Genomic DNA, 23,459 nt, shown 5'->3' on the forward strand with positions numbered 1-23,459 from the left:
TTTCATTTTTCCTTCCCTACCCCCACACCCCCCACTTTGCCTCTCAAATTCCTCATATCAGGGAGATTGTATGATAATTGTCTTTCTCTTATTATTTCACTCAGCATACCCTTTAGTTCCATCCATGTAATTGCACATGTCAAGATTTCATTTCTTTTGATGGCTGCATCCCCCCAGCAACCCTCAGTTTGTCTTGTGAGATTAAGAGTCTCTTATGGTTTGTCTCCCTCCCAATCCAATCTTTTTTTTTTAAGATTTTATTTATTTATTGGACAGACAGAAATCACAAGTAGGCAGAGAGGCAGGCAGAGAGAGGGGAGGAAGCAGGATCCCCGTTGAGCAGAGAGCCCGATGTGGGTCTCCATTCCAGGACCCTGTGATCATGACCTGAGCCGAAGGCAGAGGCTTTAACCCACTGAGCCACCCAGGTGCCCCCCTCCGAATCCAATCTTCTTTCATTTTTCCTTCCCTACCCCCACACCCCCCACTTTGCCTCTCAAATTCCTCATATCAGGGAGATTGTATGATAATTGTCTTTCTCTTATTATTTCACTCAGCATACCCTTTAGTTCCATCCATGTAATTGCACATGTCAAGATTTCATTTCTTTTGATGGCTGCATATATATATATATATATATATATATATATATATATATTTATTTATTTATTTAAGATTTTATTTATTTATTTGACAGAGATCACAAGTAGGAAGAGAGGCAGGCAGAGAGAGAGGAGGAAACAGGCTCCCTGCTGAGGAGAGAGCCTGATGTGGGGCTCGATCCCAGGACCCTGGAATCATGACCTGAGCGGAAGGCAGAGACCTTAACTCACTGAGCTACCCAGGTGCCATATATTATTATATATTTAAAGTTGCTAAAGCTTAAGAGTTCTTAGCACAAGAAAAAAATGTGTATGTTTGGTGATGGATGTTAACTAGTCTTAGGGTGATCATTTCACAACAGATAAAAATATGGAATTTTTATGTTGTACGCCTGAAACTAACATGTGTCCATTATATGTCAGTTTCTTTAAAAAGTAATTGATATTTTATTTTTTAAAAAATTATTTATTTATTAGACAGAGATCACAAGTAGGCAGAGAGGAATTGTTTATTTCTCCCTGCAGTTCTGTTAGGTTGTCTCTCACCTGTGTTGATCAGGCACACATATGTTAAGGATAATTGCGTCTTCTTGGTCAGTCGATTTCTTTATCATTATGTAATGCTGCTCTTTATGCCTGATAATTTTCCTTCTCTGAAATCTGCTTTGTCTGAAATTCATGTAGCTACTCCATTGTTCCTGTGATTAGTGTTACTTTGGATTTTTTTTAATGTATCCTAGCATTTAACTTGTTGATATTTAAGTTGTTTCATTTTTCATCAAAATACAATTCACAAAGCATAATAGTTGCCATTTTAAAGTGTACTCTTCTCTGGCTTTTAGTATATTTACTGTGTATATGGTACATACGTCACTTCTGTCTAATTCCAGAATGCTTCCATCACCCGAAAAATAAACCTCTTAGTTCCAATTCTCCCCTCCCCTTATTCCCTGGCAATCATGAATCTACTTTCTGTTTTCATGGATTTGCCTTTTCTGGAACATCTCATATCAATGGAATTGTATAACATGTGACCTTTTGTGTCTGGCTTCCTTTAACCTGAGAGTAGAATGTTTTCAGACTTCACTCGTGTTGTAGCATGTAACAGTTTATTCTTTTTTATGGTTGGGTAAGAGGCTCTTCCACATTTTATGTATCCATTCATCAGTTGATGGACGTTGGGTATATACTCTTTTGGCTGTTACGAGCAGCGCTGCTGTGCACATTTATGTATAGGTTGTGGCAGGAACATCTGTTGTCAGTTCTGTCGGTGTCATACCCCTAGACGTAGAACTCCTGCGTAATTGTACGTGTGTAACTTCTTGAGGAGCTACCGAGCTGTTTGCTGCCTTAGCCACACTGTTTTACATTCTCACCGACAATACAGGAGGGTTCCAGCTTCTCTGCCTTCTTGCCAGCACTTTTCTTCTTCTTTTTTTTTTCTTTTTCGTTTTCTTATTTTACCATAGTTGTCCTAGTGGGTGTGACGTGGCATCTGCATGTGCTTTTGATTCGCATTTCCCCAATGACTAAGGATGTCGAACATCCCGACATGTGCTCTTGACCGTCTGTGTATCATCCTTGGAGAAATGTCTATTCAAGACTTTGGCTTGTTTTTAAATTAGGTTATTTGTCTTTTTGTTGTTGAGTTCTAAGAGTATATTTGCTGTTCCAAGTTCATTCTTTTGCATGTAGAAATCTACACTATAAAGTAAAACCATTCCTAAAGTAGTAAAACCACTCTTGGTTAAGTGAAATGGGTCTCTATTATGGCACTGTGAGTTTGGGTTTGCTTTTCACAGCAAACGCTGCCTAACCCAGTATTCACAGATGTTCCGAGTTATTTAGTCATGTGTTATGCAACTTTTGTTTATCTGAAAACAAATGCATAAATGGTAAGTTGAGTACTAATATTACCTAATAGCATTTGTTCACTGAAGCTAAGTTATATGATTTATTTATTTACTTATTTATTTACTTAAGATTTTATTTGAGAGTAAGAGAGTGCAGGAGCAGGAGGAAGGGACAGAGGGAGAAGCAGGCTCCTTGCTCAGCAGAGCGCCTGATGTGGAACTCAAACCCAAGAGACTGGGATCATGACCTGAGCCAAAGGCAGATGCTTAACCAACTGAGCCACATTGGCACCCCAGTTATACAATTTAGAATGCCACCATGAAGTTCAAGAACGTCAACAATGTGTAACTGAGGCAGGGAAAGTGATCGACCTAAATGTATACAGTTGGTGAGTAGGATGGCCAGGATTATGAACCGAGACCCCTTCCCGTGATGTACTACATAACTATGATGTAAGGTCTGAGATGGTCTCAGGAGAGAAAGGTCCAGGCTAATTTGGTCACCAGTGTAAGGAGCAGGTGGCTTTCTGTAGATGACTGTGAAATTATGGTTTGGTATGAAGTCCTTCTCTCCGACACTAGCAGGGTCAGTCTTTGGTTGATTAACTAAAAAAGTCAGTTTAAACAAGTACTCTTAGGGAATGGTACATACAGTTTTTAGCATTTTATTTGGAAAAAATATATGTACATTTATTCTCCATTGAAACAGTGCCAGGTCTTTTCTCTGGAAACTGGCCTGCAGATTAGATTTCTGAGTTATCACAGCACTTGGGTCGCTCAATAGGTTAGGCATCTACCTTCGGTTCAGGTCATGACCCTGGGGTCCTGGGATGGAGTCCCACATTGGGCTCCCTGTTCAGCAGGGAATCTCCTCCCATTGCCCCTTTCCCTGCTCATACTGTCTGTCTGTGTCTCAAATAAATAAAAAGAATCTTTTTAAAAAAAGCTTTCTATGTTGTCTTTTTTTGCATTCAGTTTCAGTTTCTTTAACTGAACTGAGTGAGAATCCTGTGATCACTCCCTCCCTGCCTGGTACTTGGTCATCTCACCCATACCTAACTTAGCAAAAATTTTCTTATTGATTTCTTTGTATCAAATCTTTCCAAAGTAGCTGTGTTAGTTTTCAAAAGAACAGTGATTTTTTTTTTTATTGACAGAGAGAAATCACAAGTAGATGGAGAGGCAGGCAGAGAGAGAGAGAGAGGGAAGCAGGCTCCCTGCTGAGCAGAGAGCCCAATGCGGGACTCTATCCCAGGACCTCGAGATCATGACCTGAGCCGAAGGCAGAGGCTTAACCCACTGAGCCACCCAGGCGCCCAACAGTGATTTATTTTTGCAGTCATATTTTGTTAGTTTACATAGTGTTTAATGAAGCTATATAATTATGAAGTAAGTGTAGGTGTCCTTAACTAGTTTGGGAATCATCACATTTGATTCTTGCTGACTAAACAGGTCATAGAGTAGCAGAGTCACAGGAGAAGTAGATAGTAATTTATTGCCTCTAAGCATATAAGCCTACCGGGGTATCACAGTATTGTAGAGGGGAAACACAGGATAGCTAATCCTGTGAGACCAATACTTGGAAATAGGTTATGAAAGATTTGGAACATCTGTTCAATGGGACACTCAGCATGCACATAAAATATTAATAGAAATGTATGTGTTTTACGTAAAGACATTCAAGTTATATTTTTAGATGGGAAATTTTTTTTAATAGAATGGGTTTTTATTTTTTATTTTTTTATTCTTTTTTTAAGATTTTATTTATTTATTTGACAGAGAGAGAGAAAGAGGTCACAAGGAGCCAGAGAGAGGGGGGAAAGTAGGCTCCCGGCTGAGCAGAGAGCCTGATGTGAGGCTTGATCTCAGGACCCTGAGATATGACCTGACCCGAAGGCAGAGGCTTAACCCACTGAGCCACCCAGGTGCCCCTAGATGGGAAATAGTTTAGAAGAGCATGAATATTTGTGTGTGTGTGTGTGTGTGTACACATATGTGTGTGTACACACATACATAGAGAAGGTCCGGGGTTTCCATTCCAGATGGTGGCATAGGAGGATCTTGAACTCATCTCTTCTATGAAATACACACTGAATCTATAGCTCCATATGGAAAATTTTCCTGTGGAAAAAACCCTACAACTAGCTGAGTGACTCCTACACATTAGGTGAGTAAGGAAAAAAACCTATGTTGAAGTAAGAATCAGTCTTGCCATAAACCCCACCCCTGGTACAGCGACCTGGGATTGGGAAGGTACTCAAAACCCCAGGCTTCTCCCTGAGGAGCAAAGGGTTTGAGCCCCACTTCTGGCACCCCAACTTCCAAGACGTACATCTAAGAGACAAGACCCCAAAACATCCAGCTTTGAAAGCCATCAGAGCTTGCACCCATGAGACCCACAAGGCTATATATAGCAAACTGAGAAACAGTTCTTAAAGCAGTCGTGCGAGTAGACTGACCCACCCTGGAACTCAGCACAGAAGCAGCAGACTGAAATGGGTTCAGATTTCTGTGAAAGAGGCTCATTTGCTTATCTTAAAGCCCTGAGGGGCAGGCATCTAATTTAACATGGATCTGGGAACCTAGTAAGGTATTCTCCAAAGATGGAGCTGATGGGTACCATCTTTGCGCTGTCCCTCTACCTCGCTTCTGCTTTCTGGTATCTCCTGGAAAGGAGCTTGAATGCTCGTATGATGCCCCGAGGTTTGCAGTTGCTACCCAGGGTATACATCTAGATCACCTGGCTCTAGCGGCCAGCAAGACTCACACTCACGGAAGTGAGTATCACAGTATTTACAACAACCAAGACTTGGAAATAACTAAAGTGTCCACCAACGGGGTAAATGGATAAAGAAAATGTGTGTGTATACGATGGAATATTACTCAACCATAAAAAGAAGGAAGTCTTGCCATTTGCAACAACATGGATGGACCTCGAGGATATTGTGCTGAGTGAAATAAGTCAGAGAAAGAGAAATACTGTATGATCTCCCTCACATGTAGAATCTAAAAAACAAAGCAAAATGAAGTCATAGAGAACAGATTGGTGGTTGCCAGAGGCGAGGTTGTGGAGGAAATAGATGAAGGGGTCCAGTGGTATAAACTTCCAGTTAATAAGATAAGCCTTGGGGATGTAATGTACATCATAGTGACTGTAGTAAATAATACTGTGTATTATTGTATATTTATTTTATTATTTTTTATTAGAAATATGTATTATTAGCCCCAGGATTACAGGTCTGTGAATTGTCAGGCTTACACACTTCCCAGCACTCATCGTAGTACATACCTTCCCCAATGTCCACAACCCCACCACCCTCTCCCTACACCCCTCCCCCCAGCAACCCTCAGTTTGTTTTGTGAGATTAAGAGTCTCTTATGGTTTGTCTCCCTCCCAATCCAATCTTTTTTTTTTAAGATTTTATTTATTTATTGGACAGACAGAAATCACAAGTAGGCAGAGAGGCAGGCAGAGAGAGGGGAGGAAGCAGGATCCCCGTTGAGCAGAGAGCCCGATGTGGGGCTCGATTCCAGGACCCTGTGATCATGACCTGAACCGAAGGCAGAGGCTTTAACCCACTGAGCCACCCAGGTGCCCCCCTCCGAATCCAATCTTCTTTCATTTTACCTTCCCTACCCCCACACACCCCACTTTGCCTCTCAAATTCCTCATATCAGGGAGATTGTATGATAATTGTCTTTCTCTTATTATTTCACTCAGCATACCCTTTAGTTCCATCCATGTAATTGCACATGTCAAGATTTCATTTCTTTTGATGGCTGCATATATATATATATATTTATTTATTTATTTATTTATTTAAGATTTTATTTATTTATTTGACAGAGATCACAAGTAGGAAGAGAGGCAGGCAGAGAGAGAGGAGGAAACAGGCTCCCTGCTGAGGAGAGAGCCTGATGTGGGGCTCGATCCCAGGACCCTGGAATCATGACCTGAGTGGAAGGCAGAGGCCTTAACTCACTGAGCTACCCAGGTGCCATATATTATTATATATTTAAAGTTGCTAAAGCTTAAGAGTTCTTAGCACAAGAAAAAAATGTGTATGTTTGGTGATGGATGTTAACTAGTCTTAAGGTGATCATTTCACAACAGATAAAAATATGGAATTTTTATGTTGTACGCCTGAAACTAACATGTGTCCATTATATGTCAGTTTCTTTAAAAAGTAATTGATACTTTATTTTTTAAAAAATTATTTATTTATTAGACAGAGATCACAAGTAGGCAGAGAGGCAGGCAGAGAGAGAGACAGGGAAGCAGGCTCCCTGCTGAGCAGAAAGCCCAATGCAGGGCTTGAACCCATAACCCTGGGATCATGACCTGGGCTAAAGAGAGAGGCCTTAACCCACTGAACCAGCCAGGAACCCCAAAAGTAATTTATATTTTAAAGAGAAAGACTAGGGCACCTGGGTGGCTAAGTCAGTTAAGCGTCTGCCTTCGGTTGAGGTCTTGATTTCAGGGTCTTGGAATGAACCCTGGCATCAGGCTCCCAGCTCAGCAGAGAGCCGGCTTCTCCCTCTGCCCCTCCTCCCACTTGTTCTCTTCGTCTCTCTCTCTCAAATCTTAAAAAAAAAAAAAAAAAAGTAAAGAGAAAGACCAAAACAAAGTCTGGAAGGATGTGAATCGCTGTGTTAAATAGCGAAGAAAAGTAAACATTAACAGTGCTTAACTGCAGAGCATTAGAGAGTGGGTCATTTTTTTTTCTCTCTCTTACAGTAGTATTTCTTGGTTGGTTGAAAGTTTGACAGTGAACATTTGTTACTTTTAAAATTAAGAAGAAAAAGCTGTTTCTATTTTGAGAAGAGCCTCTTTGAAATGTATAATTAAAAGTAATAAAATGCCTGTAGAGTTAGGCAACTGGAGAGAATGGTCTTGGTGAGGGGCCCCCTTTCCCATAATCTTAGGAAGTGAGCAGACCCCCTGATGTCCTGTGTGTGTTCCCCTGCAGTAATACGGCCTCTTATTCTTTCTCTGATCTTATTTTTCTATGTAAAATGTGGTATCAGTGCAATCATTTTTTCTTTCTGGTTTGATTTTCAGGAAGATTTCGATGTCGGTCACTTTGTGTCTGAATTTAGGAAGCGTGTCCAGCTGGAGGAACTAAGAGGAGATCTGGAACTCTACTATAAACTTCTTAAAATAGCCATGGTTGAGCTCATCAACAAGGCTTATGCAGATTTTGTCAACCTTTCCACAAACTTGGTAAACCTGAAATTCACAAGTCCTACACACACACACACACACTTTCTCTCTCCTTCATATTTATTAAAAGGGCAGAGTTTTTAGAAACCTTTCAGTTGATTACCCCACCAACCCCACCAGAAACTTGAAGAAATTACCAATTTCATTAATAAAAGAACTAAACATTTTGGAATACATTTTTTTGTTTGTTTTAGTTTTTATTCATTCAAGGTTGCTCTAGTTTGATTATGTTTCAAATTCATTAGTCAACAGTGAAAAGTAAAGGATAATAATACCCAAGGGGTTGTTTTATTAGTTGCTAAGTGATTACCCTGACGTCTTCCTTGATTTAGACTAATTTGTAGGAGCAAATGTCCACCACTCTTACAATGTTTAATTTACTCCCAGGTATATCTGTTAGCCAGAGCTAGGTTGAGGGAACATTGGCCAATATTGATATTTAAAAATTTGGTTTTATAAAAATATAAGAATGATTTGCAGTGAGCTTATCAATTGTTTGTAAAAGCCGTTTAGAAATGTTGAATTTTGTTACTTGGCAGAAAAGTCTCCTTGTTGATGCTTCATTTTGTTTTAAATCTATTTGTCCAGAGAAGCACAGAAAGTTGCAGCTCCGTGGGAATTTCAAGAAGCATTAAAATTAATGATGCACACTTGCTTTTGGGAAATATACCACTAATATAAATATCCCAATAGGATTAAAAACCTAGAAAATTTTACTTCTGTTTAATTTCTATTTTTCTCAAGGCTTATAATAATGTTTAAGAGAGACGTAGCCCGTCAGACTTTCTCATCAGCTGGCTGAGTATCATCATTACAGACAGAGAACTGTTCACCTTCTGTGAAAATTTTTCACATTCATTTAAAATGTCATCTAAAGGCAAATTGTTCTTAAGGAAACTTTCGTTTCTCATGACTTCCCTTATTTTTATAGTTTCATGTATTTCAACAGATTTTTTTCATATTCTATGAACAACATTAATGGCCAAATAACACTTCTGTTGTTTAGCTAGTTATGTAGCAAAATACGGTTGTGCCAAAAAAATAACTTAAATCTGGTACTGCTTTGATAGTTAAATAGATACGTCACTATTATTCCTTATCGTGATGTGTTTGTGCCAACCTGGTTTTGCCTTTAGGTTGGCATGGACAAAGCCCTCACTGAACTTTCTGTGCCTTTAGGACAGTTACGAGAAGTTCTGGTAAGTCCCCAATTAATGAAAACAGTCTGCTGTGAGGCCTGTTGTCCTCGTCGGCTTTTCTCTAAGAATTCTTTTCATCTGTTAGTTTGGTGGTACTGGTGGTTGTATTTTAACGGTTCATGATTATAATATTCACCTTCAGAAGAGTTGTAAATGATTTTGTTTTTGCATATGCTAAAAACCTAAAAAAACATGTTCGATTTGAAGAAGACATATTCTCAGTGTAGACAACCTTAAAATGTCAGGGGAGAGGAAGCATATTTCCAAATTTAACTTATTAATACCACTTTGGTCATATGTAAGTGGTTTCTAACTTATGAATGACTTATATTTTAACAGTTTGTAATCTTGTAAATATCCCCCCCACCCCACGTAATCTACGTGTGGTTAGGTTCCTGGGCTGATCTACAAAAACTGTGTAATCACTAATGGAACTGAAAGATAACATAAATAAAATGTAATACTTAATAAATGTTACATTTGCATGTTCTCAGAAAAATCTCTGTTGTGGGAATGGGACTCCCCACCTCTAAGCCATTGGGAATAGGAACTCCACCTGGGTGAACAGTGGAGGGGCAGTTGTGGCATCACTTCTAACAGAAAACTGTGCTGCCCTGTCTCCCACCCCAGAACCCCCCGTCTGTGTCTGGTGCCCTGACTTACAGCTTCTGTCCGTTCTGATGCCCTGTCGTAAAATTGTCATAAACGACACCATCCTTCCTTGTGTGTCTCCTCTAGCTTGAGTGGCCTCGTGCGTCCCTCCCCTAAGACAGTGCCTGCATCCTAGAGAGAATATAAGGAGAACATAATTTAAGGGAAGACACAGTACATGGTTAGAACCAAGAAAAATGCGGAGTAATGGAAATATCAGTGCTGAGAAGCCTAGGGGAGGGGCAGGCAAGAAAGAGTTCATGAAACAGGTAAAAATCTTGAGTTGTGCCTTGAGGTAGCCAATACTTTCCATGGTTTATGTCTCATTTGAATTTTACAAAATCTTGTTAAAGGTACTTTTCCTTGGAATGGAAGGGATTTTCATGGTCCACTGTTGGATTCCACACCAGCCGCTGTGGGGCTCTCCCACTGCCTCCTTGGTGTGCCTCTTCCTCCCAGGGCCTCATAGTGGTGTTGTTTCCCAAGCCTAGCCTTCCTTTGGCCTCCCACTCTTCTCTCGAACCCCCACCCTGGAGGCAGATTTGCTCTACTCACACAGGCTCCCGTCCCGCCTCACCCCCTGCCATCACCGTATCCCCTCCCTTTTCCATGGCCTGTTTTTATGGCCACTTTGGTCCTGCTCAATCACAGGCCTGAACTGCCTTTCTGGTCCCAACTCTGAAGCTGTTCTGTGAGATTCTCAGACCACTGAGGGATACGACTATATCTGTCTTCATTGCATCCCTGTGGGCTGCCACAATACTGACGTCCAGGAGGTGTTTCATAATGTTGATGGAGTGAATTAATTCACCTTCCTGCGGAATTTTTGTGATATGCCTATTTCATTCTAGTTGTTTCTGTTAACCTTTGTTTTGGCCCTAATTCCTAATTATCTCTTTATTCATTAGCTTCTGGACATGCTTCTCTACCTCTGTGCTCTGCCTTTTTCTGGTCTTCTGTTCTTCATTCTTGATTCCTGGTATTTCCATACCCACATTTCATCATCATGCATCAGTGCTTTGACATTCCATCGTTCTCCAAATATGCAGAATCTAAAGACCTCATCTCAGTGAAGTTGGCCCTCCATTCCTATTTTTGCTTCTCTCCAGAAGGAAGCCTGCAGTGCACATGGCTGTGTGCCTGTCTGACCCTGCCCCTGAGTGTGTGTGCACTTACATCTGCTCCCCATCCCCTCCCCACCTCGGCAGCTGTGTACACATGGCTTTCAGAGTCTGAATCGAGCCCCGTCGCATTTCCAGACTCTCCTGTACTTTGCTTCATATTATCTGTTCTCCATTCTAAGCCCCCTCATCCGCATAACTTTCACTGTATATGTGTCATTCTTCTTCTGGCCATGCGACCCTGCCTTCGTGTCATTATGCCCCCAGATCATGAGTCCCCTCAACAGTAACTGTGTATGGTATATGATGTTTGTTTTGTTTTGTTTTGTTTTGTTTTTGTCAATATCTGCATAGTACTGGTGCACAGGTATTAAGTTCTGTGGAATTGAATGAGATGTAGGAACTTGATAATGTGACAAAACAATGTCTGTAATATGTTTTCTTTATTCTTTTAATGAGTCTCAGGTCATCAGTCAGTGAAGGAATTCGGGCAGTAGATGAACGAATGTGTAAACAAGAGGACATAAGGAAGAAAAAGGTACCCTCCAGTAGATTTCTTATGCTGCATGCCAGTTGAAGCCCTCTCCTCTTTTCTCCACGAACTTCTCAGCACTATTCAGCTTTTTTTCTTTTTTTCTTTTTTTAATTTAGCCTTTTTTCAAAGCTCTCACGCATGTGCATTTTATGCATTATGTCACGTAATCTACCTGAAATAAGAAGACAGAATTTCAGAGGTACCCACACGATCTCAAGATCACCCACTTTTTCCAGAACAAGAAACAATGATAACTGTTGTCGGTGCAGCGCTTGACAGTTAACGACTGTATAAATTGTCAGCGGCCCTGTAAAGAAAATAGGCTTATATTAGAGACTAGGGGAGAAGTAGGCTTTCCAAAGCAAACTCAGGATTCTGCCGTAGGTTTGTTGTTATTTTCTGATCCTGTGTTCTTTATGTTCTGGTGTTCACTTTAATTTTTTCGATTCCCAGTAGTTAGCATGCGGTGTTGGCTTAGTTTCAGGTGTGTGAGACAGGCAACGGCTCTGTACATCTGAGGGCTCACCCCGGGAGTGTGCCCCTTAGTGCTATCTCCAGTTCCAAGTGTCCCCGATGTCATTCATGATCATAACGATGTAGGGGCACAGCGGGCATTGGGAGTCTGGGCTTCTGACTCTCGCCTGCTGCTCTGTACAATGTTTTCTATGTGTACTATTAGCATATTTGTTAAAATCTCAGTGGGGAGAAGGCTGTTTGAGGGACCTTCTGTTTAATTCGCCTCTGGATCTCCTCACAGCTTTTGTCCAAAGAATGCTTGTCGTGCGCTTCCAGACAAAACAGTAAGCTTTGTGAGGGCAGGGTGTATTTCTTGCTTTATTTTCTTGTGTCCTCCCCCCACCCCCCATCGGAATGAATGTCGAGCTCCCAGGGGTGTTCAGTAACTATTTATTGAATGGATGACTTTGTATTTTTTTGTTCTTTAAAGATGAGTGTTTTCATAATGTCCCTCAACCTCTTTGATAATATTTGTAGTGTAAAAGGTCTTTAATGATTTAGTGCTTGGCCATATAGGTATATGCACATGTAAACTGAGAGGACCAGTACGATCGGAAGCCAAAGTTAAAACATGAATAAAGGGCCATAAGAAAACAAATGGAGGGGCGCCTGGTGGCTCAGTTGGTTAAACGTCCGACTCTTGATTTTGGCTCAGGTCATGATCTCAGGGTCATGAGATTGAGCCCCGCATTGAGCTCTATGCTCAGCAGGATGTCTGCTCGAGATTCTCTCTCTCCCTCTGTCCCTCCCCTGAACGTGCACATGCAGTCTCTCTCTCTCTCAAATAAACAAATCTTTTTAAAAAAATAGGAAAGAAATGCCCATAGAAAGATTCAGGATGGGGTAAAGAATAAATAAGAGTATAGAATATGAGAAAGCAAAGTTTAGGGTTTGTTTTTTTTTTCTCTATAAACTTGCAATAGAATATGGAAGTATGCTTATTCTAGAACTAAGATTTGCATTCTTGAGAATTCTGTGATTCATAGAAATATTCAAAATATAGCATGCCCTATATATTTGAAGTTAACTTTTGGTCTTATATTTTCCTGCATTTAGCATGGGAAATAAAGATGATTAAGAGTAAAGATGGTGACGTTTTTTGTTTGCTTAATTTTTATTTTAATAGATGTGTGTGTTGAGGCTTATACAAATTATTTGATCAGTTGAAAAGATTGAAAAAATCTTAAATTCACAAAGTTCTAAAGAAACCTCTGCACTAGAAGCAAGCAGGTAAGCATTTTTTTTTTAACTAAGTAGCACATAAATTAATACTTCACATCCAGTCTAATTAGGCGGGGACGGCTTAGTTAGAATTCATTTCTGAACAAGAAGAAAATCCAGGATTGTGGCTAGAATGTAGCTCCAGGAGAGTGGAGAGCATGAAATGGTGAAATCTATAACACGTTCCTATAAACCCTTTGGTTATAGACCACAGTTCCAACACGTCATTATGCTTGCAGTGGAAAAGTATATTTGGAATCACCTTCCCTGAGGACTAGCAAAGTCTTTTTGATCTTTAAGGCATACCTACCATTCATTTTGGTTTTTCTCCATCTCATTTTTTTTCCTAGACATGCCAAGAGTATTACCATTGATGTATTTTGCACCAGCATTATATTATTATGAAACAGTATAGGACATATCCAGTTGAAATTTACAAACAGGAAAGAAAAAACTTATGAAATAGGAAAAAGATGATGGCTCTTTTTGTTATACTGTGATTGTCTTGTTCCCTTCCTGGTGTGAATTTTCAATCAGCCAGGGTAGATGAGTGACTCAGAAAATGAGTAGTTAGGTCCTGTCAGCACCGTGAGACAGACGCACAGTGGTGCAGTGGGAGTAGCCGGGGCTGGTCCTACACATACCAGCTGGGCTGCCTGCGTCAAGGTCGCCTGGTGCCCTGAGTGCTCTGTTGTGTGACGCTAACAGTCCCTCCCCCTGCAGGCGGAGTTAGGTTTCTAAATTTTAGGAATTAAGGTTTTAGATTTGGAAGGAACTTGAGAGACCATATGCTCCACATGTCTCATGATGGAGATTAAGAACGGACACATCCCAAAGGAAGCGATTCTCTGGTCCTAGGTCTCTGCCCCCTTTCACATCAAGGCATTCAACTACGTGGTCAGTCTCCACTGTGCTTGTGTCTCTAGCCCGTTGCACTCGTGCTTCTTCCCCGGTTCGTCCACACTTAGCAGACAGTCTGAACTCAGCCCTTCTGCAGCCCGTGTGTCTCCAGCGGCTCTGCTTCGCTGCGGCCCTTGGCAGCACCTGCAGCCCCTCCAGCCATGTCCACGTTCGGCCCCTGGGGAGCTGGCCCTCCAGTGTTCTTCCCGTCTTTGCTGTTGCTGCTGTGCTCCTTGGATAGAAACACCTCAGTGAGCTCTGTGTCTACAATCCTGTCCCTTTGCAACACTCCTTGATAAACAGACATTGTGCGCTTTCTTGCTCAGAATTACCTTGGAGGACTTTTTTCTCCAGAAGAGCAGCTCTGAGCTCTGGAGTCAGGAAAGCCAGAGCAGCGTCAGCACACGGTAAATCCATCATGCTCTGCTAGGCCCAGAAATGCGGAGATAAGGATAAATAGGAAATGCGCATGGGATCAGTCAGTAGAGGTTGGGATTAGGCTTAGGCATTGGTCCTGCCAAGCGCCTGCCTTCCCTCCACACCAGTTCTGATGCTCTGGGAGAGGACACACCATGGCAGGTCTTCAGACATTTTTGGGTTTCCTTACAGTGTGTTTCCTCACTACCTGACTGCCCATCCTCAGATGTGGGATGCCTCATAGAGCCCAGCAGGGGCTTTGGGGCCTTTATTGTGGTTTTTTTTTTTCTTTCACTGTTCTGCTTCATTTTGAATGGGGTTGCCGCTTTCTAATGTGGAGGGCAAGAGGGAAGTGTATCCAGTCCACTTGATGGCAGATGCACTGTGAGTGATTTCTCACCAGCTCCCAGAGCACCGAGCTTGCTCTTTCTGCCATTGGGTAAATGTAAACTTGGAGTCCGCTGCTCTGAGCAATTTCCCAGGTTGCTGCTAGGCGGTCAGTTTTAGCTGATTGAGGAGACAGCAGTAGTTGGTACTGGGGAGGTACTTGGGAGGGAGAATGAGGCAGGCGGAGAAGAAGAGGGGGATTCGGGTATGAACGGTAGGACAGGGCAAGAGAGAGGAGGGGGTTAGAGAATGGGAGAAGAAGGGCACGAATGGGAGAGCCCGAGGAACGTGGTGGAAACATGCAGTTGTACCCACACTGACCTAAAATAGCTCCATCCCCTTGCCTGGTCCCTGTGGCCTGGAGCAGGCTGAGTCGGTGGCTTCTATGACCTCCCCGCTCCTCACCCCTCGCACCTGGGGCCTGCTGCACAGACAGTTTGTCCTGAAAATTGATGGCGTGCAGGTGCATGTGCCTGAGCGCTGTAAGGCATGGGGGGCGGTGGGGGTGGCAGGTTTTAACTTTGGGAATTACACTTCTCTAATTGTCTCTACTAGCCCTCTCTGGACTAGAGAGATTTTGGAGAGAATTGCCACAGAATTTAACCAGTTACACTTTCATGCTGTTCAGAACAAAGGCATGCCTCTTCTGGACAAAGTAAGACCAGTAAGTGTTGGTTTCGATTTTCAATTTGCTGTTTGCGAATTTCCTGGATGATTTTGGTTTGACCTAGCATTGCCCCCTGATAATTGCTACTCTACAGGATTTTGAAGCTAGCTTTGAATTTTTTTTTTTCAGTATCTCCTGCTTGGGACCCTGCTCCATTATGTCACACTAGATAGGTTTTGTGTAAAGACACAAGCGTAGTCTCCAAACTATGCAAGTAAAATTAATTCTGAATTTCATGTAACTTGACACATCATATGATGTAGTCAGAGTTCATTTATCCAAAGCCCTTCACTGGGTTTAAATGCACGTTTGTCAGATTTACTCCGTAGCTTAAGAGACAAATAACTTTTTGTCGTTCAGTAATTGTGTAAACTTCACTTTGATGAAGCCGACTTACTTTCAAAGAAATCATAGGGAGGGGACGCCTCAGTGGCTCAGTCAGTTAAGCCACTGCCTCTGGCTTAGGTCATGATCCCAGGGTCCTGGGATCGAGTTTCACCGTGGGCTCCTTGCTTGGCAGGAAGCCTGCTTCTCTTTCTGCCTGTGCCTCCTTATGTGCTTGTGCTCTCTCTCGACAAATAAATAAATAAAAACCTTTAAAAAAGAAAGAAAGAAAGAAAGAAAGCAATCATGGGGAGAAGAGATTCATTGTTATTCTCTAGGAAATGTTGGGATTTTAATCTTACATATATTCTGGTAGAATTAGAGGCTCGCTTTATATATATAACACATATGTATATAAATTATACACATATATTTGAGCTTTTAGAAACTGTTGTGCCTGGACCTTCTTTCCTGGTCTCTCTGTTCTTGCAGCGTATAGCCCACATTATGGCCATGCTGCAGCAGTCCCTGGGAGGCCTGCTGCTAGAAGGGCTTCAGACTTCCAATGTGGACATCATACGGCACTGCCTCCAGACTTACGCTACAATTGACAAGACACGGGATGCAGAGGCGTTAGTCGGTCAAGTACTGGTGAAACCGTACATGGATGAGGTTTGTAACCCCATGCACCTCATTCCACAAACACAGAGCATCTAATCTGGCTTCGTTTCTTGACTGGGTGCGAGAGAGCTCAGGGCTCTTCCTTGAAGATGCTCTTAGTTCCTGCTCTTCTGGTTGTAAGAAAAGGTTGGTCCCGCTTGGAGCCCATCAGCATGGCAGGAATCAGGCATGCGCTCTGGTCTCTTCCAGTGATGCCATAACTCAGAGATCATCTTAATTTAGTAGGGGTGAGGGACTTGCCTAGGAAGAAGGTACGGATCAGAACATTTTCAGGTCAATTTTCATTTCCATAAGTTATACGTTAATGAAGTTGCCGAAAAGCGTGACCCCACCAAGGCGCCCGTGCCCACTGGAGGAGCTGGAAGACATCTCTGTGCGCAGGGAAAGTCTGTGAGGGGAGGTGTCTTCGCAGAATTGATGTGGCCTAAGTCTTGAAGACCATGGGGGAGTTTGCCAGGCCAGGACGGTGGGAGGGAGGGAATATTCAAAGATAAAGGGCTTTTAAGGGCGAGTTAGTGGGGTAGTACCTTAAGTCTGGAACTTGGTTACCCAGTGTTCTTGACCTATAAGGATACAGTTAAATACAGGGAGTCAGTGTATCCTGCCTCTGAGCGGCCGGAGTATGGGCTGCACCATGTGAGGCCGCCAGCAATCAGCAGCTTCCAACTTAGAGAGCGTCGCTTTCATCTAGTTCAGGCTGACAGAAGTCATGAAGCCAGTCTCAGCGTTTGAGGGCTTTCTTCCAGTCACCTGCCAGTGCGAGTGCTCTTTCTATCCAGTAAGTATAAAGCTACCCACCATGACTTCAGGATGAAAGGCTTCCAGTTTTAAAATGAGACAGTATCCCAGTGATAGAAGTGAAATTGAAGGATTAATTTCAGTAATCTTTTCAGCTTCATTAAGACTACTAAAAGTAAATGATCTGTCAGTTCTTTGTATGTATCCTATTATAGTTCATAGCTCTCTCTGTGGGGGTGAAAAAGATCACATTATTCTTTGTCACTAAATGAAAATATTTTAGTTATTTAATTTATGCCCTTTTCATTGAACTGAATCTAATATGCTAAATTAGGGAAGTACTTCACGTTTCCGTGTCGTTAAATGAACTGTGGCCACGTTTGTATTTTAAGTTTGTATGCTTGTCATTCACCTCCTGCAAGTCAGCCTCACCAAAAAAAATAAAATACTAAAGCAAAATAAGATGTGTTTTCTTCCCTCACTTTCCATCTCAGCCCTTTCCCTGTTCTGGAGACGGTAGAGGATAAGGCCAGGGTGAAGATGGTACAGAGCTGTTGTCTGCAGATACAGTATTTCGCTTTTAAGCTCAGAAGGGAAGCAGATGAGTGTGTGTGATGTTTTAGCTTCAGGCCAGTCTCTGTCCCTCAGCCTCTGTGTCCCCCAGGGTTGGAGCAGTATTCCCAAATCCTGGGACCTAGATTTTCATGCCGTTGTTACTTACCTCCTGTTTAGAAAGCATACTGAGTGGGGAGGAGGAAGGACAAAGTGCATTTTTAAGGCTTACTCGATTCTTTTCTCTGTACTGTATAGTTCATACTTATCTTTTAGGTGCTTTAAAAACAAACAAAAACACAAACAAACAAACAAACAAATAAAAATAAAACGCTCTTACTTCTGCTAGGTGATTGTAGAGCAGATCGTTGAGTCTCATCCGGATGGCCTGAAGATCATGTATGCTAATAAGCTCCTGGAGTTTGTTCCTCACCACTGCCGCCTTCTTCGAGAGGTTCCAGGAGGAGCCATCTCAAGGTGACGTAAAATGCTGTGTATGCACCTGAGCTCAGTTTAGTGACCACCTGTCACCTCCTCATGTGCCGCTGATCCCTGGCTGTCCTGTCTGACCCGGGAACGTGGGAACGTGTGCTCTTCCCTATTTGTTACCAGTGCTGTGAAGCAGGTGTCGCTTGCCTGGGTTTACAGGGAAGGGAATGAAGAGTGGGGACGAATCTCAACGGTGACATTTGTGTGACTCCAGAGCCTCTGCTTTTCTCTTGTCTATACTTTCTCCTTAACCAGGTTCAAAATCAGAATTGGTTTCCTTCCATTATTGTGATGTCATCATTGGTCTAGAAATACCAATTCATTTTAATTCAACACGTTTTATACTGATGGCAATTAAAGTCATGTTCGGTTTTCGCTCCCTCTCTTATTTCATTACCATGGCTTTCCATTTCTGTTTCATGAATATCCCATTACCTTCCACCATCTCTGTCATCCTAGTCCAGACCTTTGTCGCCTTTTGTTTGAGGGAAGCGGGCTATCCCCACCTGGTCTCCCAGCTCCACCTGTCTCTCTTCATTGCAGCCCTCAGCTGTCCCACCTGCCCAGAGCTCTGCAGCCTTCCTGAGTCGCTCGTGGCTTCTCATCGCCCACAGAGGAGCATCTAGTCTTCCTGCGCAACCTGGCACCCTTGGTGCTTGAGTCCTAGTGGTTCTATGCTGTAGAACTTTCTACTGTGGAACTTTCCCCCATACCACTATGGTTCCTGGCCAGACAGGAGCGCTTGACCTTCCCTAACACACCTGGTACAGAAGATCCCTGACTTCACCTTGGTTCAGTTTATGGTTTTTTGACTTTTTATAATAGTGCAGAAGTGATATGCATTTAGTTTGGATCTTTACCCAGGCTGGCGATCTACAGTAGGGTCCTCTTTTGTAATGCTGGGCAGGGGCAGCGAGCACAGCCCCCAGGCAAACCACGTGATCACGAGGGTCAGCAACCAACACACTTGAACCGTCCTGTTCTGGCTTTCAGTGCAGTGTTCAGTAAGTTACATGAGATACCAGACATTTTATTGTGAAATAGGCTTTGTGTTAGAGGATTTTGCCCAACTGCGCAATACTGTAATTGTTCTCAACACATTTAAGTTTGGCGGGGCTAAGCTCTGATGTTCAGTCGCTTAGGTGTTTTCCATGCATTTTCAACTAAAGAGATTTCCAGCTGAACAATGGGTTTATTAGAAGCCGAGGCCGTCATAAGCCGAGGAACATCTGTCTATACTGTGCGCCTCTGTGTTTTCCTTCATTGCTTCCTGTCTCATATCCCTTTGTCTTTCTGTTGATCTGTCACTCCACATGAAGCTCCAGTCAAATACAACTTCTTTTTTTTTTAGGTCATTTATTTATTTACTTATTAGAGAAAGCATAAGCAGAGGGGGAGGCAAAGAGTGAAGCAGGCTCCCCACCGAGCAGGGAGCCCGATGTGGGACTCGATCCCAGGACCCTGAGATCATGACCTGAGCCACCCAAGCGCCCCCAGTCTATGGTTATTTCAAGAAAAAGTCCTATTTGTGAATTCTTCATCTAGTGAAGATGAATTAAAATCAGAAAGTCAACTCTGCCACCTTTAAAAACCCAGGAACAGAAAAAAATTCCACGAGCAGGTATAACCCTATCCACAATAAATCACTTTCAATCCAGTCCTGAAAACTAATACAGAGTAGGAAGAAAGCATTACAGAAAAATTTTGTTTTCATTAATCAAGCTGGAAAATAACGGGCCTTACACGAATGCCCTTTAGGAAGACAGTTCTTATAGTTTTATGTTGATGGAAACTAACATTACATTTGAAATGCATGTTAAAACCATGACTGTAGACTAACTACCACTTTCAGTCGTCAGAAGATGAAAAATGGTCAAGAGTCACCCAAACTGAATCCTGGTTCCTCCTGGAAAATGTGTTCCTAAATATTTTCCCCCTGAACTACTGTGCTCTTTCTGTATCTTACACAGCAGACACTGCGATGCACAAACACATCCAGAAGGCCTTTGAGGGCTGACAGCCTGCTGGAATAATGAGGAATTCACCCGGGTTTCTGCCTTTCTGCCAGGCCCAGAAAGTTCTGGGTAACCCAGGTGACGTGTCATGAGAATACAAGTGTGCCTCACACCGTACGTATCATCTCCTCAGGGTAGACACCAAAATCCATGTTCGTATATGAAAATCTGAGATGCGTACAGAAATCAAGAGTGATTCTGTCATCTTGAAAGAAAAACACACTGTTGCGCTGCCACATGCCTCGTTTCTCCTCGAGTAACTGCAGGAAATAGCGATTGCAGTCAGAAATCTCAGAAAGAAAAATTAGAGTAAGGGCAACACCTGAAGTTTACTCCTGAAAATACTTGGAGAACGACTGTGACCAATAAACCAGGGCTTAGTTCATGAGAGTATGTCAATGAGCTTATACCATCCCATGTCCTGGTCAAATCCTCATGTCTGGGAGATGGAGGGATGTCTTCATCTTCCAGAGCTACTATTAGGGAAAAAGGTGGAGACAATACTGAGTCCCTACTTCAGCAGGAGAGCCAAAAACACCTTGCCCCTCCATAATCCCAAATGAAAATAAACATCTTGGGGCGCCTGGGTTGGTTAAGCTTCTGCCTTTGGCTGGGATAGAGCCCCACGTTGGGCTCTTTGCTCAGCGGGGAGCCCACTTCCCTCCTTCTCTCTCGCCTGCCTCTCTGCCTACTTGTGATCTCTGTCTGTCAAATAAATAAAATAAATATAATCTTTAAAACAGAAAAGAAAAGAAACATCTCATTTTACTAGTGTGCAGCAGTGACTATGCAGGAGAAATTATTATTATTATATTATTATTAGATGATATTATTATTATTATTATTATTATTATACTATATTGTTAACCTTTTGAATTCGGACACCTAAAATTTTTAATAAAATATGAAGGCCTTCTTTTTTTTATTAAGATTTTATTTATTTGAAAGACAGAGATCACAAGTAGGCAGAGAGGCAGGCAGAGAGAGGGGGAAGCAGGCTCCCCACTGAACAGAGAATCTGATGCGGGGCTAGATCCCAGGACCCTGGGATCATGACCTGGGCTGAAGGCAAGAGGCTTTAGCCCTCTGAGCCACCCAGGCACCCCATGAAGGCTTTTTTTAAAGAAAAAAAACTTCAGACTATATCTTTATCCTAGAAGTTACCACTACAACTGGCTTCTGTCTTGGCCAACATTTAGCCATTCAGATAAAGTCCGTATTTAGTGCTTCGTGTGTATGCATGTGTAAAATAATAGGACAGTCATAAATCTTTAAGATTGTGTATAATAACCGTGAAATAAGGATTCTTGATACACAAGGTCTCGTCTGGGGAAAACAGCTGGAGAACAGTATGCAGTTTTCAAATGACGGAGGAGAAATACGCATTCGGTTATGAGAAAGGGAAGGAGAATAAGACCAAATATTAATAAAAGGGAAAAAAGCTTTTTCTGCCATCTTTCTGTGCCGTAGTAACAGTGTGAACAAATGTCCCACAGATGCCCTCAAGAACATTAACACTGCTGAAAGGGGGGGCGAAGGCCAGGTTCTTAGGAGGCCATGCACCAAAGTCATCGTCCCATTTCCTCACTGTGATGACGAAGCATGAGTACATTGGCAAATTTGAAATTATTGATGACCACAGAGCTGGGAAAACTGCTGTGAACCTCACGGGCAAGTTAAACAAGTGTGGCATGACCAGCCCTAGACTTGTATAACTGAAAGATCTAGAAAAGTGGCAGAATATTTCCATCCCCTCAGTTTGGTTTCACTGCATGGAAAAATTCTTCTGGCATCATGCACCATGAAGAAGGAAGAATCCAGGCAGGAGGGAAAATCCTGGGATTCCTTTTTCCTAGAAATATAATATACATGGCACATGAAATTCCTCAATGGGAAAAAAAAAAGGAAAATAAATTACAGTCAACTAATGTTTGACAAGGGTGCCAAACAATTCAATGGGGGTAAGAACAGTATTTTACTCCCAAGCAGCCACATGCAAATAATGAAACAGGAGTCCTGCCTCACACCATACAAAGAAAATAACCCAAAATGCATCAAAGACATAAATGTAAGCATTAAAATGATAAAGTTCGGGATGCCTGGGTAGCTCAGTTGGTTGGACGGCTGCCTTCTGCTCAGGTCATGATCCCAGAGTTCCCGGATTGAGTCCTGCATCAGGCTCCAAGCTCCACAGGGAGTCTGCTTCTCCCTCTGACCTTCTCCTCGCTCATGCTCTCTCTCATTGTCTCTTTCTCAAATAAATAAAATCTTTTAAAAAATAAAAATAAAGTAAAATGATAAAGTTTTCAGAAGAAAACACAAAGGTAAATGTTAGTGGTCTTGAATCTAACAACGGCTCCTCAGCCAAACACCAAAGTCAAACAACTTAAAAAACATAGTAAACAAATAAATGGGACTCAACCAAAATATCCCAGTTTTGTGCTTCCAAGGACCCCATTGACAAAGTCAAAAGACAAGCCACTAAATGGGAGAAAATATTTGCAGGTCATATATAAGGAACATGCATTCAGACTGTGTGAAGAATTCTTACAACTCAAAAAGACAACCAAGTTAAGAAATGAGCAAAGAGGGGTGCCTGGGTGGCTCAGCGGGTTAATCTGCTGCCTTCAGATCAGGTCATGAACTGGGAGTCCTGGGATCGAGCCCCGTATCAGGCTCTCTGCTCAGCAGGGATCCTGCTTCCTCTCTCTCTGCCTGCCTCTCTGCCTGCTTGTGATCTCTCTCAATAAATCTCTCTCAAATAAATAAATAAAATCTTTAAAAAAAATGAGCAAAGTACTTGAATATACATTTCTCCAATATTCAAATGTATACATTAATATATAAATGTATATATAAATATATTTTACATCATCATATATTTATATAATAAACATATTTATGTAAATATATTTACATTCTTAAATATGTATTGAAATATAAATAAAATATGAAATATATAATATATATTTAAAGATACATATAAGGTATATATAAAATATATGGGACAATAAGCACGTGAAAATATGCTCAACATCACTAATCATTCGGGAAATGCAAATCAAAACCATGGTGAGATACCACCTCCCACCCACGTGGATGGCTACTATCAAAAAACCCAAAAGCAGGTGTTGGAAGGATGTGAAGAGCTGGAACCTGTAAATTGCTGGTGGGCTTGGAAAATGGCACAGCCACATTAGAAACGGTTTAGTAGCTCCTCAAAATGCAGAACACAGAGTTGCCATATGACACACCAATATCACTCCTGTGTATAGAGCCAAGAAAAAAACTATGCCCACACAAAAACTTGTGCATGAAGGTTTAGGGTTTATTCGTAATAGCGAAAAGGTGAGAACAACCCAGATGT

The 23,459-nt window shown here is 42.0% G+C and overlaps 2 protein-coding genes across 5 annotated transcripts in view; both read left to right on the forward strand.

Annotated features, from left to right (window-relative positions):
• The window catches only part of LOC131834408 (conserved oligomeric Golgi complex subunit 2-like), a 32,483-nt gene extending 18,662 nt beyond the window's left edge, over nt 1–13,821 (forward strand). Inside the window, exons 2-5 of one of the 4 annotated variants that reach the window (XR_009354862.1) lie at nt 7,518–7,679; nt 8,816–9,798; nt 11,110–11,188; nt 12,828–13,821. Coding sequence is in view for 2 of the 4 variants with exons in the window: in XM_059179024.1 (XP_059035007.1) it covers nt 7,518–7,679; nt 8,816–9,001 (348 nt within the window). In the remaining 2 variants the exon portion in view is untranslated. Of the gene's footprint in view, nt 1–7,517; nt 7,680–8,815; nt 10,930–11,109; nt 12,154–12,827 lie in introns of those variants that run through there. The other 3 variants (XR_009354857.1, XM_059179034.1, XM_059179024.1) reach the window with 3 other exon arrangements.
• A 92-nt stretch (nt 13,822–13,913) lies between these two features.
• On the forward strand, nt 13,914–22,888 carry LOC131834369 (conserved oligomeric Golgi complex subunit 2-like). The gene is made up of 4 exons (XM_059178952.1): nt 13,914–15,290; nt 16,110–16,289; nt 17,938–18,065; nt 18,621–22,888. The coding sequence occupies exons 1-4, from the start codon at nt 15,012–15,014 to the stop codon at nt 18,661–18,663; spliced, it is 630 nt and encodes a 209-aa protein (XP_059034935.1). The 5' UTR covers nt 13,914–15,011; the 3' UTR covers nt 18,664–22,888.
• Nucleotides 22,889–23,459: the final 571 nt, after the last annotated feature.

The sequence above is a fragment of the Mustela lutreola genome, chromosome 1 (genome assembly GCF_030435805.1).
Source record: "Mustela lutreola isolate mMusLut2 chromosome 1, mMusLut2.pri, whole genome shotgun sequence".
Lineage (NCBI taxonomy): Eukaryota > Metazoa > Chordata > Mammalia > Carnivora > Mustelidae > Mustela > Mustela lutreola.